General features: G+C 44.0%; 1 protein-coding gene across 1 annotated transcript; it reads left to right on the forward strand.

Moving 5' to 3' along the window:
* Window positions 1–314: 314 nt before the first annotated feature.
* On the forward strand, window positions 315–19,870 carry crb1 (crumbs cell polarity complex component 1). Its single transcript, XM_070909098.1, has 13 exons — window positions 315–390; window positions 3,889–4,125; window positions 5,359–5,554; window positions 5,744–5,883; window positions 6,392–6,574; window positions 8,795–9,760; window positions 11,062–11,615; window positions 11,776–11,941; window positions 12,757–13,699; window positions 14,410–14,454; window positions 15,128–15,250; window positions 15,711–15,837; window positions 19,631–19,870. Exons 1-13 carry the CDS (start codon window positions 315–317, stop codon window positions 19,868–19,870), a joined length of 3,996 nt encoding a protein of 1,331 aa, XP_070765199.1.
* Window positions 19,871–20,202: the final 332 nt, after the last annotated feature.

Here is a 20,202-nt window from a genome sequence, read left to right on the forward strand (position 1 = left end):
TGTGTGGGGGGGGGGTGACATGCAGCAAAGGGCCCCAGCCGCAGTGAGATTGCTGTAACTCCCTCCCCTGTAGTCCGTCACTGCTCTGTGCGGGAGGGGTGTGCCTGTAGCCTGTTGAGCGCCCCGCTGTAGTCTTTTTTTTTAATTGCATGTGTGATGGAGGCTCTTGATGGCGCTCCAGCAAGAAGAGAAGTGTGCATCAAGTGGATCTGGAGCTGACAACAGATGAGTCGCAGCAGGCAGAGGCAGAAGCAGAGAGATGCGTGTATGACAAGACCTCAGCACAACGAGCAGGATGATTTCCTGTCACGATTATGGATTTAATTCGTTTTCATAATTTTGAATTACTTGCATGCACAATCCTCATCTCATCACTGTTTGTGATAGATGGTAAGTGACTCTTCTCTCGTGGCTCGAAGTTGAGTTTCAGTTTCCAGTCATTGTTTACAATGATGTAGCTATATCATCATCATACATATCTTTTGTTAACTAATAATCAGTCCTGTGTCATTTGTAGTAGTAGACTCACTGGGATTTTTGCAGTTGCATCTCATCATTTCCCCATGCAGGCTGCATTCTCTCAAGCCTGCAAATGCAATAATTAAAAACACGTTTGTTTTATTAATGCTTTTCTTACAAAAGTTTCCTAAAAGACTTGAAATGAAGTAGAACAGTGTTAAAAATTGATGTTTGGAATTTGAGTCCAGTAATTGGCTTGCATTTTAAACAGTCCATGTCTGGAATACCAAATAAGACTGTGAGGTGACATCATTGCTTATAGTGAAAGATGACAAAAAGAGATCTAACAATGGGGGGCAGAGTAGTGACCCAAGGGGGGGGGATTGGGGGTGTGTGGATAAATGATGGGACAAAAGGGGGGAGGCACTGTACGTCTCTGTGGCTCTACAAAACACCCAATAATAACACGTCTTCTTATCACCACTGAAACAAACAGACAGACGCATACACATGCATCAGTCGGGAGGAGATGTCAGGTGTCCCACATGTGCCATTTGAGGGCCTCCAGATAGGACCAAACAAAGACCCTTAGAAGTAATTTGCATATGAAAAAAGCCTTACATGCTGTGGGAGGGGATGTGTGGTTGGCTGGAGCTGTGTCTCAAACCGGCAACAGGCCTGAATCCTCTGAACTCTGCCTCAAGGGAATACTGAAAGACCAGTGGATACAGTAAAGAGCAAATCTTGCAACAGACACCACCTGTCATGGTTTCCTAAAAAATACAAGGGCAGTTACAAGCAATTTCTTTCTCCACGGATAAAAGCTGTTAATTCTGATAAGAGTCTGCCTCTGTGTTTTTGTAGACATTACATATATACCATAGCCTGCTGCAACATGTTCCTCTAATCTGGTCTGAATTTACCGGTTGATCCTCGTAGTAATGAGAGCTAATATAGGCATATGGTCAGAGCATCACCACTGATACCCATGATCTCCATCACACCCCCGGGACACTCTGCCCATACCTCCAAGTCCAAGTCTAGACACATATAAGCTGCTCCTGGAGAACCCTGCCGACTGGCTGTGAAATTGATTGACCTCCCCCAATGACAGAAGATTGGCGCTTGAGTTGGTGAAGATGGAGCACCAAGTGTAATTTCACTCTTCTACGTCTTTGTAGTCTGCACTCTGCCTGATTGCGCTCTTGGGGCATGATTACCGTGCACGATTATCATCTGTGAGGAATATAACTGGAATATCTCTCTTCACATCAGTGTGTCCCCCAGCTTCATAATGATGTTGAATCTTTCTTGCGCCCATCATGCAAAACACTCGTACACACTTTCAAGTGTTGCCATATCCATCCAATATCTTTATATTGTTTTCAAGGCTTTTAGAAAAGCGGCACAATCTGATTATCATCTAATAGAAGCAACACTTTTTCAGCTGATTTGAAGCCTCCTTTTTGTGGCATCATGCCTCTGTGTCCCCTCATGCACATTCCATGGATTACAAGGATCATTGCTTCTGAGATGGTCCCATTTGTTCTGCCTGGAGTACAGCCGTTTTGAGATGCCTCAGTGATAGCTGTTTGCCTTTGATGTTTTCTTGCATGTGTAAGAGCTGTAGGGGGCAAGTCTCAAGGTAGATGTGATATATGATATGAGAGTTAGGAAGAGTGAAGAAATAAGCAATGCGTCATCGTATGGTCGAGGTTCTCAAGAAGTTTGATTTTCAGGTCTCAGTGAAACTGTTTAACCTTTTAAATCTAACCAACTCGGGGTTACATCCTTATTAAATCATGATGTGCCGCCACACACTGCTCAAACCCACAGAACTTTGTGTTAAGATATCAAATATACCAAGTTGGATTTTGAAGAAATGTGACCAAAATAATTCACAAGTGATTTATTACATCATGGGTTTGAATATTTTACTGCCAAATCAATATGTGATATTGTCATACTGCATGGGTGTTTTTTCTAAGTTAAAGAAACTTCATGAAGGTTTAAGAAGTTAAGGACATTTCCCAAAACTATCCTAAAAATGCAGTTTTGATTTGAGAAATCAGCTGTCAAGATGATAGAGAATCCCATCCTACAACTAATATCTATTCCGATGCCTGAGTTGGTGCTCCCATAACTTCCTTATTAAACATACCATTTTCAACATATAACATAAGATAACAACAGTTATACACATCTTAAGGTTTGGAATGACCTTTTTTCCTAGAAATCAACAGCATCAGCTAGTTTATAAAGCTAATATTAACAAACGGCTACTTTTACAAGGGAAGTCTGGTGCAGTCTGCATTTAAAATGAAGTTGTAAACACTGGAACTTGGATCTCACGTGCTGACTCTATTTATTCAGCGTCCTAACAGAGTCTCTTAAAACACATTTCTATTTGTATCAGTGTGAACAATATGGTGCATTAATGCTATGTCTATGATGAGATGAGAGTCCTAGAAATTAAATATTTTAATTAATGAATTAATCTTTTATTTTTGCAAACGTGTGATACAATTTGTGATCATGAAAAAGTTCAAACTAAAATTACAAAAAACACTAAATTTACAACAGAAAAATAGTAAAATGTGATTTAACTTGAATGTGGCTAACATTGCTCTACATAATATTTTTTAGTCTTTAAATAGAAAACAACATTTAAGACACACATGAGAATTATTTCATTGTGGTTACTGGGGAGGATCAAGTGCTGATCCTCTAATTAGTATGTATTGCATGTGTTGACTGAAATGAGACCTAAACCCAGAGCTCTGGCAGCTTGGCATAAATGCCCCGCTGATTAAAACACACCATAGAGTATAGTGGAGTAAATGCCTCAAATCTTCGGTCGGATGCAGTCACCATGGAAATAGATTGAATGCTGAAGCCAAACAGCGGAATTGGTTACCATGGCAGCCAGCCATGACGCCTTGAGAGGCCCTCAAATTTCAAGTCCTTGTACTGTCAACTGCTAGACAGAGAGTTTTTAATCAAAGCTGAATAGAGATAAAGGGGCTTCTTACCAAACATGACCCAACAAGAATAGCAATTGAAAGCACATCTGCCCCATTGATGATCATTGATGTAAACAACTGTTACGTTAATAGAGTCATTCAAGGGATTGTTAAATGTCACATAGCTTCTTGAGGAGTTTGACCTGCTGATAGAAACTGAGCAACTTTCCTAATCTAATACTGAATACTTGTGCAATTTTACATTCATGTAGATACAATCAGATGTTATAAAGTAGAGTGCATTAGATCATATCTGCTCCAAGACTAAAACAATCAATATGAGAAGTAACATATTGCAAATATTTGTTATCATAAGGAATGGAAATGCTGGTTTTGCTTATCTGTAAGTAAGTACCACGAACAGTGATGTTCTGTGCTAATATTTTAAAATGTGATCTGTTCATAGGTGCATCCCCTGACAGGCTGCCTTCAACAGGGGACCAGTGCTCTTCAAACCCCTGCCAAAACAGGGCCATATGCAGAATCCGCGGGGACGGCTACTCGTGCTTCTGTGTGCCGGGGTTCCAGGGTGCTCACTGTCAGATTGATGTGAATGAGTGTGTTTCACAGCCCTGCAGGAACAGAGCAACCTGTGTGGACAGAGTGGGCAGTTTCTCCTGTCTGTGTTCTCCTGGGTTCACTGGTGAGTGGGAAGAACAGTGCTGGGTCTCCCAAGAGTCATTTTCATGTGCTCTGTCCAACCTTTTTAGCCATGGTTGGTCACTCGGTTAGTCCACCACTTTGGTCCAGACTGAAATATCTCTTGCCATTGCCATGACATTTGGTACACACATTCATGGCCCTCAGAGGATGAATCCTACTGACTTTGGTGATTCACTGGCTTCTCCTCTGGCGCCACCATGAAGTTCACATTTGTTGTTTTGAGTGAAATGTCTCAACAACTATTGGATGGATTGCCGTGAAATCTGTCACACAAATTCATGTCCCCCTCAGGATGAATAACTTTGGTGATCCTCTGACTTTTCATCTAGCGCCATCATCAGTTTGTCCAAAACTGATTTATGACCAAATACCTAATCAGCCTCAGCTGTACTTTGTGTTGATTGCTGATTAACAAATGTTAGCATGCTAACACACTATGGTGTTACATGAACATGGTAAACATTATAACTGCTTCACATCAACATGTTAGCGTTGTCATTGTGTCTATGAGCATGTAAGCATGCTGACGTCTAGCATTTAGCTCAAGTACAACCTCACAGAGCTGCTAGTTTGTCTGAGGACTTTTTATTTTCATATACGTCTGGCCATATAATTCATGATTATTTTAAAGTAATCTGAAGTAGTAAAGGGTAACTTCAAAGACCTCAACCCACTACAACTAATGTAGTGATTAATTCAATCTCTCACCTTTATTCTAAATATCTGCCCTGCATCATGCCTTTACCTTATTTTTATTTTATCTTCTTTTATGTTTCAAATCTCACAAAATCTACCAGTTTTAATTAGTTGAACTAGCTAATCCCCAATGAATCTTAAAGATTCAGAGCAAAAAAGATTCAGTGAAGTGTCACCTATTTCATTGCTCATATGGTTTACAACTCTGTCTTGTTTGTTGTATTTATTCATGTTAAACTTTCATTCTCTTCTTTCATCATCTTTCTCCCACGTTACATGAATATATGTATTTCATATATGATTTTTTGTGCATAATACTATAGTGCAGGGATACATTTAAAGAGATATTGTATCAAATGTGCTGCAAGTACAGAAGCCTTGTTGTGAGATAAAAGAGCAGTCCAAACATGATCACAGCCAGTACACATGAAAGCTTTGTTCATTTTTGCCCCCTGCCCTCAGTCTATGTAGCAGGCTCACTCGCCCTCTGACATCTGTACTGCTTTGATGTTCACAGGGGCCACTTGTGAGGTCCAGATTGATGAGTGTCAATCACAGCCATGCCTCAATGGCGGCAGTTGCCATGACTACGCCGGTGGCTTCACTTGCACCTGCCTGCCCGGTTTCCAAGGACAACGGTGCGAAATCAACATTGACGAGTGCCAAGAGCAGCCATGCCAAAATGGGGCTCTTTGTATAGATGGGGTGAATGAGTAAGTAGTCCAGCTCCACTGAGGAGAAGACAGTGTAGCCCTTGCCAAGTTTAGAAAAAGAGCAAAATCATTTTGTACAGTACAGTACAGATTCCTAATAGATCTCAATTTTACACCTGTAAACACAGACTGGAGGAAATACTGTAAATAATCTCCTTCATGTGATTTCTGAATCCTCGACTGTCTCAGCTACAGCTGTGACTGCTCTCACACAGACTTCACTGGCAGACGCTGTGAGACCCCACCACCACCGTGCCACTCTGAACCCTGCTTCAACAGCGCCATCTGTGAGGACAACCAGGGTAACTACACCTGTGAATGCTGGCCAGGTACGTGAAGCACTTTCCTGCCCAGTTAACAGGGAAAATAATATTAGTATATTAGTATAATAGTATTTCTGAGTTACAGGTTATGGTATTAAGGTATTAGTTTAAAGGAGATTGTGAAAGGTCAAGAGACACAGGTATAGCAGAGACACAGATGGATGTACAAGTAAAAGATGAGAAATGAATTTTTGCAAACAGAGAATAAGACAAGTGCTGGTGAATGTGAAATACAAGAGTGAGCAAAGACAGAAGTATACTTCAAATAGTTGTGGACTTGCATACAAATTTGTATACTCACTGCGGTATAAAACTGTTCATACTGTGTATGTTAACGTGTCTAAGTGCATGTGAATGCATCCATAACACGAAGCAGACATTTATAAGAACAACTGATTGGGGCAACAAAACCATAATGCTGACTCTATAAATTCATTTATGTAGGATGTCATGTATGTGCTGTCTATCTTGTACATGATTCCCGTCAGAAACACTGTCTGCGTCCTCATTCCAGGGTTTGAGGGGCGTCAGTGTGATATTGACATCAATGAGTGCGGCAGCAACCCCTGCTTGCATGGAGGCCGCTGCATTGAGAGGTCGTGGCAGGTCCTGTATGGCAGCGAGCCTCTGCTGCCTGAACGCTATGACCAGCAGCATGCCGCAGGCTACATCTGCAGCTGTCCACTAGGAACAAAAGGTAATTTATTCTGATGAACCACATGGAATTCATTATGTCTTACACAGGTCTCTAATGATGGTTATACAGTAGTAAGTAGTTCCCAGTACATTCTGCAGTACGTAGGGACTTGTGTTGTTCGCACTGACACGACTACAAAAACATGCCTAACATGACTAGAACAGTGTGTATAGTCAGACGTCTGTTTGAGCAGTTCCTGATTGGAGCAAAGGCAGTGCGAAAGTATTCATTTAAATGGGAATATTTTGCTATTATATTTAAAATATATATATAAAAAGAATTTACATATTACACACGTGCTGCATATTAACACAGTCTTTTCTCTCTCATCTTTTGAAGAAGTAAAGGCTCACTGAGTTCACCCAAATCACAAATCACCATATCCCTAATGGTGTTTTGTCATGCAAATAGTTTGAGTTGACAGAACACAGTTGGCTGTGGTGTCTGACATTGACTTTGGGATTTTGGTGAACTAACTTTAAAGGCACTCTCTGTCGGGTTTGGCATTTTCTGATTTTAGTACCCCCCCCCCCCCCCCCCCCCCCCCCCAGTGCTAGTATAAAAAAACATAAAAATAATAGATGAAAGGTGCCATTATCACACAAGTACATGTAGTAACTTTAATTTGAGTCACATTGTAAGGCTGTTTTCATCAGAATCAGGTTTATTGCCAAGTAGGTTTTCACATACAAGGAATTTGCCTTGGTATACTGGTGCATAACAATAAACATAGAAATATAAAACAATATAAGTACTGCAGGTCAAGAAGCACAAGTATAGAATATAGAATTGACACTAAAATATGGAAAATGTTTATAATAACATTTCAATATGACTGTTATCTAAAGAGCTGTACAGTTTTGTGCAGGGATGTGCAAAATCCATCTTGTCCCCGTCATCGATGTGTAATGCTTGAATAAGAAGGCTGAGGGACAACTGGCACTAATTGGCTAAAAGAGTAGTTAGGTGTAGGACATTTGGTCTGCAGGTAATATAATTGATAATAATCCATATGATACCATTCACATATTCAGTATACTAATATTATATTGTTGGTGCATTAATGTCCAGAGAAACTTTGTTGCAGGGATGTTACATCAAATTCTACTTTTCATTTGCAAAAGCAGAAAAATTCCTGCTTACACAAGACTTGATCTAGCAATGTAGGTAAGACTGTTAGCTGTTGCCTGCTGAGAGTTGTGTTCTAAAATTGACTCCCTGCCAGTCGCAGTGGCACTGACTCAGTAAGGTGGCCAAATAGCATTAGTTTAATCCCCAGGATCTGGCTTTGCTGGTCTCCTGACTGGAGCCACTCAGCTCTACATGGTTGTAGAGAGGTATACAAGGAGCAGACCTCCACTGGGATGGCATGTACACACACAAACTAATATGGTGCAGTTAGACAAGTTTGGGGCTATCCTGGGGGAAACAGTGACGGCATGATGTGGACACCTGCACCATGGATTTGGGGGATTTTGTTGCTTGGAACAGGTAACATCAGAAGACGTTTTTTGTATAAATAGATATTTAGTATAGGTGTTACATAATAGGTATTTAATTTCTGTGTTCTTTTGTCTTTTATTACTACCAATAGAAAACAAATAAATAACTCAATAGTTGACCGAAGTGCATTGAATCAGCACCTGTTGTTACAGTATTCTGCAATGTGCTGTGTTGTACTATAAAACTTACAGTTGTTGCTCCATAAGACAAAGTGCAGTGTTTCAAATGCTGATAGCATCTAAAGCTCAGCAACACATACAAAGATTTGTGGAGACAAACACAAGCAAACAGACAAACAATGTGACGAGGATAATACAAGGATAAGTAATAGTTCAGTATACTGGTATCTGGGCGGTGTAGAGAGTAAAACACACCACCAGCATAGAGAACTGGGACTAATGCCTGACAGTGTGGCTCCAGGTGGGGCTAACATGACTTGACATGTGGATCAGAGGAGGAACATGGTAGTCCACACTATTTCCAGCTCCATAGAAATTGGAGAAGACAGGAACCATGATACACATAAGAACAGGCGTTGACAAAACATGGAGGAAAATTGGTCCAGTTTGTCCAGTGTTTTTCTCACTTGCCATCATTATGTAACTTGTAACTTGTAAGTATTTTAATGACAGTAGTAACAAAGTTAAGGAGGGCCTTTGTCTTCTCTTGCTAGAAAAATATGAGGAACAGGACTTTATTGTATTTTTCTGCCAACAGGTTCCCTCTGCCAGGAGGTGAAAAACCAGTGTGACCCCAGTCCCTGCCAGAATGGGGGCAGGTGTGAGAGCCATGTTGGAGGCTACATTTGCCACTGCCTCAAACAGAGACATGATGGCTTCCTCCATGGAGGTGTAAACTGTGATGTGAGGCTAGTGGGCTGTGAGGGACATGAATGCCAGAATCAAGGATTCTGCTCTCCTTTCCTGTTGGATGGGACTCACGGATACACCTGTTCCTGCTCACCTGGGTACACCGGACCCCTCTGTGAGACCTCCACCACCTTCTCCTTTGAACGCAGAGGCTACCTGCTGCTGCAGAGTCCACTGGTGGATGCAGAGGTGTCCTGCAACATCACCCTCAGTTTCAAGACTGCTCTTCCCAGAGCGGTGTTGTTCCAGCGAAACAGCAGGGGGCTGCTGCTGAGCCTTGAGCTGGACGAAGGGCAGCTTCGTTTCACACTGAGGAAGGAGGCCTCTGCTACGGCTGCAGCAGAAAGCCCAAGCCAGGTCCTGGAGCTTCCAAACAATGTCACAGATGGAGAGTGGCATTCTGTGGAGGCTGCGCTCGGAAACTGGGTGCTCAGTCTGAAACTCTTGGATGACGCTGGGAGCTGTGGGAGCCAGTCGTGCCACAAAGTGGCCCCAGTCCAAAGAACCCTGGCTGGGCAGGCGTCACCTCCTCAGAACACTTTCATTGGAGGAGTCCCTCAGGACTCAAATGGCCCCAGTGAGGACTCTCCTCTTCCAGCATACATTGGCTGCATGCGGGATGTGTTTGTTGACTGGCAGCTCGTCGTCCCTGAGGAATGGCTGAGCGACTCTGCTGTTAATGTGTCCCCTGGCTGCAGCCACAGGGACCGCTGCCTGGACGTGCCTTGCCAAAATAGAGGACAGTGTGTCAACCTGTGGCAGAGCTACGAGTGCCGATGTCCAAGGCCTTATGAGGGGCAGGACTGTGAGCAGGGTATGTCCACAACTATGAAATAATAGACTTCAACTGGAGAAAATGGATAGTTTAAATAGCAACAACACAGTGTAAAAATTGGGAGAACATTTTAGTTTTCTAAATCTGCTAGTCCCATCAAGCTGTTTTCAAACTGTCAAACAAAAAATGAAAGGAAAAGTTTGGTATAGCTAATCACCAAAACTAGATATGAGACTCACCAGAGCCTTTAAGCTTTAAGCTAACCTGATTAATTGTGATTGGAGTACCAGGTCATTCTCACCAAACTCAGTGACTGATGTGTAACAGACGATGAGGGGGTAGACATGAGGCCAATCAAAAGCCACGGAGATCCTCTTATCTGACGCACTGGATTAAGGATATAAGGGAATCTATTTTGGAAATACACAGAACATGTAAGGAAATTTCACACCATTCAGTAGACGGTGAAATACATCAGAAGCAAACTATTAAGTAGAATGAAAACGTTATAGTTTGTTTCTCCTGAAGTACTGACTCGTTCTGTTTTTCCACCGAGGATATCTATAGCCTCTTGAGTCTATCAAAGCAGATTACTGATCACAGTGTCTGATGGGACACATTTACTCACATGCGCACACATGTACACACTTGAAGTATCCACACACAAACAAATTGAAGCTTTCGTAGGGTTATTATATGACCTGTCATGCACCGTATGTCCTTCCTGCTTTAGCTTTGTGTGTTCTCAATGTCCTGCCTGCCTTATAAGGTGACCAACCCACAGTGGAAAGTGCTGACAGTGGACATAGAACATACAGAACATGAGGGCTGGTGGCTGCTTAAATTTCCTATCCTGTGCCTGTTCTTCTAGGCACCTAAATATAAAATGCTTAAATGTCTTTTCCTCCAGTCAGTTAGCTCTGCAAAAACTCAACTCTATCATAAAGCTCATTTAATAGTAAATGTTTGCTTTCTATGCTCAGCCCAGATGAGAAAAAACACCTCTATCTTGAACATTAGACTTAATAAATAGTATTAAAAGAGAAATCTGATAGTTTTGGGAGTGTAAGCTCATTAGCTTTCTTTTTGTCTTTGGTTGAGTACAATGTTTTTTTCTTCTTCCTTCATGTTTTCACTACAAACACAGGCCTGCAAATAAATTACATTCTCGAACTTATAAAACCCTTTTGAACCCCAGAAATGAATCCCATATTGCATGCTGGCCAAGCTGAAAGGTTTTGAAGATGTTTTCCTGATGTTGACACCCAGCCAACTCACTTTTCTCTGGTCTTTAACCTGTCGAATCATTTTGTTGTCTCACCTTGTTCACCTATTTGCAGAACATGTGACTGCACGCTTTGGGAGCGAGGACTCTCAGAGTTATGCAGCGTTCACTGTCACCGATGATCTGGGTCACGACCTCTTCATCTCCCTCTTCCTGCGTACGCGGAGGCACAATGGACTCTTCCTGGCGCTCGCCAACAGCAGCGGCAGCCAGTACCTGCACATGTGGCTAGAGGACGGCAAGGTCACAGTTCAGCTCAATAACTATGAGAGCCTGAAGGCGGAGAGTGCGATTGACGACGGGGAAGTCCACTTTGTGAGAGTAGAGGTGATGAAGGATCGTATGGCGCTGTATGTAGCAGCTCAGAAACAGGGTGACGTGGAAGTCAGGACAGTCGATGTTCAAGCAGGAGATACTGTGTATGTGGGAGGTCTGTTGGAGAGTAGGACGACATCAGTGTTTGGTGGATATTTTAAAGGCTGTATCCAGGACCTGAGGATCAACGACAGAAGGCTGCAGTTCTTTGGGTTGGAAACCTCAGTGAGATCTTATCCTCTGGACATCATGCACAATGTGACTGCTGGATGCTCTGGAGACAACGCCTGCAGTGTGAGTGTAAAGCCTGTTCACACAAAGTTTCCTTTCATCAATATTTGTTAACATTTACCTTTATCACTACAGTGTCTCTCTGTAGTAGTTTCGGGCATGCTAAAATGGATTACTTAGCATTTGGTAAAAGTAAGCCCCTGTATTCATTTCTCATCCTCAGAGGAACCCTTGTCTGAACGGTGGGATGTGCTTCTCCACGTGGGATGACTTCAGCTGCACCTGCCCTCTTAGGACAGCAGGGCGGCGCTGTGAGGAGGTCAGGTGGTGCGAGCTGTCACCTTGCCCCGCAGACTCAGAGTGCAGGATGCTGAACCAGGGATATGAGTGTAAGTAGCAACCAGGAGGTCATGTCATAAAAATGTGACAATAATAATCTGAAAGTTACATTAACAGTTACATTTAAAGCTTGAATTACATTTTCGACCCCTTAGATGGATCTTTTTGTCCATTATGTTATTACACTACCAGTCACTATTAGCATGCTAATATTTAACAGCATCAGTGAGGTTGGATTTCCCAAAAGCTCACTTCTGTCATTAGTGGTTAAGTTTGCGGCCTTTTTCCCTTGACATAATTTCTTAGTTGCATAAAACCCAGACATGGAATAGTTTACCTCTCAGACTTACAGTATATGTACGCTACTTAATCTTTGACCTTGTTTGGGGAATTGGTCATTATTGGCCACTATGCAACCGAGTGATACAACATGATTACATACTGGCCTCAATCCGTCCACACAGAATACTGTATGTGCTCCGTAAAGCAGGATTGGCTTGAGGCCAGCTTATCCTTTTTTTGCTGGGATTAGTGATGATTTGCCGTGTAGTCCGTCTGCCCTGTTAGTTACCCCATGTTCAGTGATTAACTCACTCTAACACTGAGGATACCTGCTCCTTATGTGTATTTCTGACAATTGACCTCATCCAGTTGCCTAAAAGGATTGTAGCGTTACCAAACAGGTAAATGCCATGCTGTAATAATGCCTGTTGTTTTCGTAATCTTTGAATAAGAAATCAGTGCTCTTGCCTAATGCCCTTGTTGTACTCTCATGCATAAGGCCAGTTCAGTTGTGCGTGTGACAAAGTGAGTGTGTAAATGTGTAAACAAATATACACGACAGATATTTTCTCTTATCTCCTAGGCTACTCCAATGTGACTTTCCTGAATGACAGCACTGTGTTGTCCTACCGGGGAAACGGCCACATATTCCGCAATCTAACTAACCTCTCCCTCAACCTCCGCACACGAAAGCGTAATGCAGCTATACTCCACGCAGAGAAGGGCTCAGCATTCATCACACTCTCTGTCCAGGATGGTGTCCTCTTCATGGAGCTTCAGAGCACCACTGAAGACGACAGAGAGGAGGAGGAGGGGGAGCAGGGTGTGTCTACAGTCAGTCTCAGCAGCAGGACGAGTGTTAGTGATGGTGAATGGCACAGCGTCCACCTGTTCATGGCAGCGCCATGGGCCCAAACCTCCCGCTGGACTCTGGTGCTGGATGAAGAAATAGAGGAAGCCAGCACTTCCAGGAGCCGAGGAGGCAACCTGGATTTCCTCAGGCAGGGGGTGGACATCTTCTTAGGGGGCCTGGCCCCTGATGCTGGCTGGTCCCTGGCTGGGTGCCTGGGCACAGTAGAGCTGGGTGGCATTGCCCTGCCTTACCTCAGCTCCTCCGATGTGAACCTCCCACGCCTACAGGAGGAACAGTTCATCCAAACATCACTGCATCCAGCGCTCCTCGGCTGCAGCGGGGGCCCCGTGTGTGAGCCCAACCCCTGCCTGAACGGAGGGGAGTGCCAGGACCTCTTCAACACCTACAACTGCAGCTGTGCCGAGGGCTGGGCCGGGAGACGATGCGACTTCTTCACTGACACCTGTGCCTCCAGCCCCTGTGTTCGGGGCAACTGCAGCGTGAGCGGGCTGACCTACAAGTGCACCTGTGAGTTTGGTTACGCAGGTGTGGACTGTGATGAAGAGGTGGACATGTGTGAAAACCACCTGTGTGCCCATGGAGGCACCTGTCTGCATGGGCCCGACAGGTACGCCTGCCTCTGCCCTGAGAACTACACTGGACCCGTCTGCAAGTAAGTTGAGGTGTTTGCTGGATAAACATAGAACGGATAGAATAGAATAGTTACTTTCTGGTGCGTGCAAAAGGCTTGTGGAGAATATAGACCAGCAGCAGAGGAGGAAACATTCCCAATATGAATATTTAATGCTCCGAAAATGACTTCTCTCTGCTATGAACAGTTTTGAGAGCTTAGTTAGTTAGTTAGTAAACACAAAATACACAAATAAATGATCCAAATTGCACAAACAAAGGGCCGCACCACAACACAAACAAAGCCCTTCACTGTAAATGTCTCCACATTTCTGCCTCTGTTCAGCATTTCAACCACGCCTGCAGTGAGCGTCTCAGATGCTGCATTTCTATTCTAGTGTCAGCCAGAAAAGGCCTCAGTCTGCTGTGGTGTCTCACTACACAAGGCTCTCTGGTTCAGCGCCAGTTTTCTTTCCCCTGTCATCTACCGTTTGCCTCGGAGAACCAGCAGGGGAACGCCTCCAACCATTTATCCTGTAAACACACAGCCTCTTGCATTTTGCCTCTTTTTTTGCACAAGGAAAACCTTTGCAAGTGTCTCGCTGAGCAAGACACCAGACAAGCTGCACATCTCCCTTTACTGGGAACATCTACGCTGCAAAGTTTTCATCAAAATGACTTCTTTTTGTTTGTGTCTCTTGTTTGTGTCTCTTTCTACCCCCTTTCCCCGTCTTTCTTTCTGTTCCTCTCCAGTGAACGCATTGAAGAAATTCCGTGGTACATTGTTGTCAGAAAAGTGTAAGTTGTTTTGTTTTGTTTTTTCTATTTCTCTAGGTGTTCGCTATTTGTTTCCTGTTAGATATTTGTCTCTCAAATGTCATGTACGATGTCTCCTGTTTTTTTTGTTCAACTGCGTGCAACAAAATGCCAAGCAAAGCTAATATTAACGCTCCCTGTGACATTGTTTGTCTTAAAATGAGACACCCACTGTTTCAAATGAGTGACAGCTGTAGTTCAAAAAGGATTCCTGACATCTAAATTAAAACTTCACCTACTCAAAATTGTACACAAAGTCTACATTTTGTAACCATTGAGGGATGATTTCAAGTTGCCAACACAGAGCTGCTGTGCTTCAGGTAAATACAAGGTTATAGACACCAAAGAGAAATAGTTGGCTTTTTCATTCCCGTACATGTGATTTGACGTCCTCATGGTGAATAGTTGCCAGAGGTCTTTAATCTTATTATCCTGTTCCCCTCCTAAGCCTATTTGTCTCCCCTGTGGGGAGCTGTGAGAAGCCGAACAATACAGCTCCTGCCTGGCTGATTCTTCTGCTTCCGGCGGACGTAAAGACGTCAAACTCTGCTGCACATGACCTACAGCTCAATACCTCTGATAGTACAGCTTAACACAATAAAACACAGACATCGCATGTATTCATCCTCTTACATCTCTGACTGCCTTCTACCAGACGTCCTAAGCTGCCTGTTTCTGTGTGCGGTGACAACACCAGAAACTACACCTGCTTCAATGGAGGCAACTGCACTGACCGAGAGCTGTCCTGTGACTGTCCACCTGGCTTCATTGGACACCGGTAGGAAAGAAAAGGACATGAATGTTAAATTAAATAAAACCTGTAATTAAGTAAAAATGGACCCAGAGCAGACTGAGATACTAAGACAAAATGTACTCATCCCCTGATCATTATCTACGGAGCAAAGCATTAGTTGAGGCAGAACACTTAAGTCACACTTTCATTCGCTGAATGGCATTATATCTCTGCTATTAAACTCATGCAGACGTTGTTGCTGCAGCAGCTTCCTCCACCACCCCAGCCTTCTCCTTATGTGCTACATTTTAAGTATTGACTTAACTAAGATTTAATGTTTATGTATGCTTGCTGGGGGGGGGTTTCTCCCAGCAGAGCTCTGATTCTTTGAGCGCTCCCTCAAAGAGCAGAGCCATTTCTGCCCCCAATGTAGTGTATGACTATTTGTTATAAGTGGTCACTTCCTTGAAGCGTCTCTGACTGATCTGTGATTCTGTGTCTGCAGGTGTGAGCAGGAGGTGGACGAGTGCAAGTCCAACCCCTGTCTGAACGGAGGCTACTGCCGCAACCTCATCAACAAGTTTGTCTGCGTGTGCGACATGAGCTACGCCGGAGACACGTGCCAGACGGACGTAAGCGACATTTACTTTTACGTGGCCGTGCTGCTGTGGCAGAACCTCTTCCAGCTGCTCTCCTACCTCATCCTCAGGCTGGACGATGAGCCAGAAATAGACTGGGGAGGCAACGACTGAATGCGTGCGTGTGTGTGTGTGTGTGTGCACTTGTCTTTGGGACTGTTGGAGGAAGTGGATGCAGAGCGGGGTTTGCAATTTTGGTCATAAAAGATGAGAATGGCCAGGGGTTTCCCACACAAAGCACAGGGGATCAGGTATTTGTGACAGCACGCTGCACACGTCAGGGTTTTCTCTAGTTTGACGTTAGGTTAATGGTACCACAGAGCTGTTTCTGTGCCTTAAAATTATACTTTGATAATCAGGAGCACCTTATTCAATATAGTTATTTATGTATTACCACTCAATTTAATATACTTATTTAAGTAGCTATAGATCACAGATACAATAATCTCCCTAACAGGCAAAATCTGGTTTAGGGTTCCAACTAAAGATCATTTTTTCTATCGATGAATCTGTTGATTATTGGATTATTAATCTATAAAATGTGACCAAATGTTGATATCTCAGGGCCCAGAGTAACACACTCACAATGCAACGCTATGAAATCATCATCATTGTCGGCAATGAATTCCCTGTTGACCGACTAATTGATTAATAAAAGAATAAGCTGCGCAGGATAGATACTGCGACCCAAAGGGAAGGATGGTCTTCAAGCACCTTTTCGATGCAGTAAAGAACATTATAAAATGTGTTATTTATAATGTTTCTCATTGAAGATATCCTGTCAGTCTCGTCTGAACTGGATTTTGGGAGCTCCACGCGGATGAATGTGTGAACTATCAAAGGCAGTGTTGTAGGTACAAAGGCACCTAGAGGGGCTAGAAGACGTCTCACTTTGTTCTTGATGTTCGTTCAGAGCACTGCGGTGACTGACTGACTGACTGACTGCTGTGTGTTGTTTTGTACAAAAGAAGAAGTTTCTGTCTGTCGACCTTCCTGCGTGAGGCGAAGATATTTTAAGCCTAAATTCTCTGCGGCTCCGCTCGAACAACGTTCACCACGCTGTCGTGGTCAACATTTCATAACGCTCTAAATCGCTACACTTGTCTGCTCCTCGTGGACTTGATTGTGTTTTTGTCTGTCTTATAGTCTTGTTGTGCTGACATCATGCTGGATGATCCATGCATGACCATAACTTCTTGTTTGTCTGTCTTTCCTTCATCATATTCTGTCCTCATGTTCTGTCTCGATTTAAATCCAGTCTTTGTTGTTGTCAAATAAAAACAAAAAAAATCTTATCAGCCTTTGTCTGTCTTCTGTCCTCTTTTCATTTCTCTCAACTAATTCTTCACTTCCATCATAACACATTTGATTTCCCTTTCCAATGTCTTTCCTCCATTTTCTCCTCCAAACACTCTTCAGTTAAAGGTTAGCTGCAAAGCCTTTCATTGATTTCCTAACCGTGTATCAGTGTGTGTTTGTTAGTGAAGGAGCGGACATGCTGAAGTCAGGTGGCTACCGTGACACCAAACATAGACACGTAATCTCTCTTAACAAGATGTAGTGTGAGTAGATTCCAGAATAGCCCAAGTTCATAGACACACAGAGCCACACACACACACACACACACACACACACACACACACACACACACACACACACACAGTGAAGACACAGCGCTACAGTGCATGGACGTTTGTGTATTGGTCGGATATTTTACCTTGTCTGGCGTCGGCAACAGTTTGAGGAAGGCTCTTTCCTGTTTTAACGTGGCTATGCCCCTGTGCACAAAGCAAGGTTAAAGGATAGATTCACACATTTCTCAAGTCTGTCTTAAAACAATAGTCAGGTGCCCGAATGAACACTGAACACCTCCTGCTCACACTGGCCATTAAAAGATTCCTGCTTAATACGCTTTCAATGTAAATGACCGCGGACAGAATCTATCGTCCTCGCTTTGAAAAAGTTCATCTGAAGCTGATATGAGATTATAAAAAAATTGTGTATAAGATTCCGTCTTTGTCTTTTCCTGGTCAGTGTTTCCCTGTTGAGCCGCAGTGGAGGGATACTAGCAAAAAGAGGGGATTTTGAACTAAAAAGACGCTTAAATATGCTTTTAAATTTACATTTTTGCACCAAAGGAGGGCTGTAGCTGTGCTGTAGGCTCTCAGCACAGAGCCCTGACCTCAACCTCAGGCCTCCTCGTCACCTGACATCAGTGCCCGACCTCACAAAAGCTCTTGTTGGTGAAGGGGAGCAAATCCCTGCAGCCATGTTCCAAAATCTTATGGAAAACCTTCCCAGAAGAGTGGAGTGTGTTGTAGCAGCAGCAGACTAATGCCCATGGTGTAGATTGAGATGTTCAACAATCACATATGGGTGTAGCGTTTAGGTGTCCACAAACTTTTGACCATGTCGAAAAAAGGCAGTTGCACTTCTCTCTCGTACACCTGCCTCTTCTCTTCCCTCTCGTATTTTTCAAGTGTGTGTTCATGTCTGTGTGTGTGTGTGTGTGTGTGTCTCTCCTTTGCAAGCACAGGTAGCCCTAATGGTGGTGGTGGTGGTGGTGGTGGGGGGTGGTGGAAATGGGAAGCAGTTTTTCAGTGTCGGCACTGATGTGGCCATCCTTTGAGAGCGAGAGAAGCAGCGAGGGAGAAATGTGCTTCGCCAGCGAAAAAGCAGCATCTGGCGCTGAAGTGCAGTTTCAGCAGAGAGCTGGTGGCATTCACAGAAGTTCGGTCTGCTTCACAGAAACATATGAGGGCAGCTTATCTGGCAGGCACACACACACACACACACACACACACACACACACACACACACACACACACACAGCAGGTTGATAGTGCTGACAGCAGGCAAGCATTGCTGCTGTCTGTGTGTGTGGCTTCAGGGTGGCCTTGCTGTGTACCTTAGAGACTGGTTAGTTAGACATCTCTGTGTCTGTGTGTGTGGCAGTCGGTGACTGATGGCGGGTCCTGGCTGCAGGCTGCTCCGGCTCGCTTGTGTCACACTCGCTATGACAGCCAACTGTGCTGCAGTGACAGGTAAGCACTTTCCAGGAGTCAACAAAGAACCTGTAGCGAGGGAAAGAAAGTGTAATGTCTGCAGCGTCGAGCACGAGTGCATAAGTTATTTTTTGCCTCAGGATATGGATGGTTGTATTTTTATTAGAATTACGTTTCCATGTTGATTGCTCAGTGTAAAGTTTGCTGACTTCTGAGATTTTTTTCTTTTTCATAGTCTTGTGTAGCCTGACAGGTTCAGTAAGAGGCTTTAGTTGTGAAGAGGATGGTGTCAGCACAAATTGTAAGTGTAATGGAGTGATACTTACAGCTGTTGTGCTGTTGGTAACCTTGTAGCAGCCACTCTGAGTGTCACGACGATCACAACAACCAGAACTACTGATGTAAGTGCATCCGCTGCTTCGTCCTCTGCTGCTGGTTAATGAACGTTAACAATCATTCACCTGCTGCACTGGAAGCTTTGATTCACCTTGATTCACTGGGTTCATCTGCGTGTTTGCATGCAGGGTAATTGTGTTTCTGGTTGGTCGAGAAGCTGCTTGTGTGTGTTTGGTGTGTGATGATCAAAGGGCCACAGGGCTGCAAGTTAAAAACAAATGTTAGCAGGTTTCACGTCATCAGATGCTTGAATGTAAAGCAGCTTTTCTTCCTGCTAGAAAATAGCTATTTTTGGTGTGTTTCAGGTGGTGTTTGCTGTGTATGTGCTAATGGGATCATCAGGCGGCATCTTGCCTGTGTGTGTGTGTGTGTATGATCCTCTACAGACGGAGCGTGCTCCATACAGCTCGCGGGTGGCTGCCGTGCTGGCACCGTGTCTGGTTGTCTTGGCGATAGTGGTGATGCTGGGGCTGGCACTGGCCGTAGCCAAAGTGCGAGAGAGGCGGCAGACGGAGGGAGGTTTCAGTCTGCGGCAACTCGAGGCTCCTGGTGGTCGCAACCCACCTGCTGAGCTGGGAAACACATCCATCAGCACTTTGGCAGCACGCGTGGAACGCCTGGTGTAGTGTAAAGCAGTGAGGAGAGGAGAAGTGTGTGTGAATGAGAGAAACAGTGTGAGAGAGACAGAAATAAACCTGTGTGTGAACTGCTTTAAACCAAAACATTTGTTTAACATTTCCAGTAAGCACCTTTTGTCTGATTCTGTCTCTTTCCGTCCTTCCCTCCAGTTGACCTCTGAGGGTTTGACCTCTGACCTCTTACTGTCCATCAGTCTGGTGTCTGTCGTCCTGCTGCTGGTTCTCATCCTCACCTCTGTCGGCCTGGTGGTGGCGCTAAATCGGCGCGCCACCCACGGCACCTACAGTCCCAGCCGGCAGGAGAAGGAGGGATCACGGGT

The sequence above is a fragment of the Enoplosus armatus genome, chromosome 7 (genome assembly GCF_043641665.1).
Source record: "Enoplosus armatus isolate fEnoArm2 chromosome 7, fEnoArm2.hap1, whole genome shotgun sequence".
In the NCBI taxonomy this organism is placed as follows: Eukaryota; Metazoa; Chordata; class Actinopteri; order Centrarchiformes; family Enoplosidae; genus Enoplosus; species Enoplosus armatus.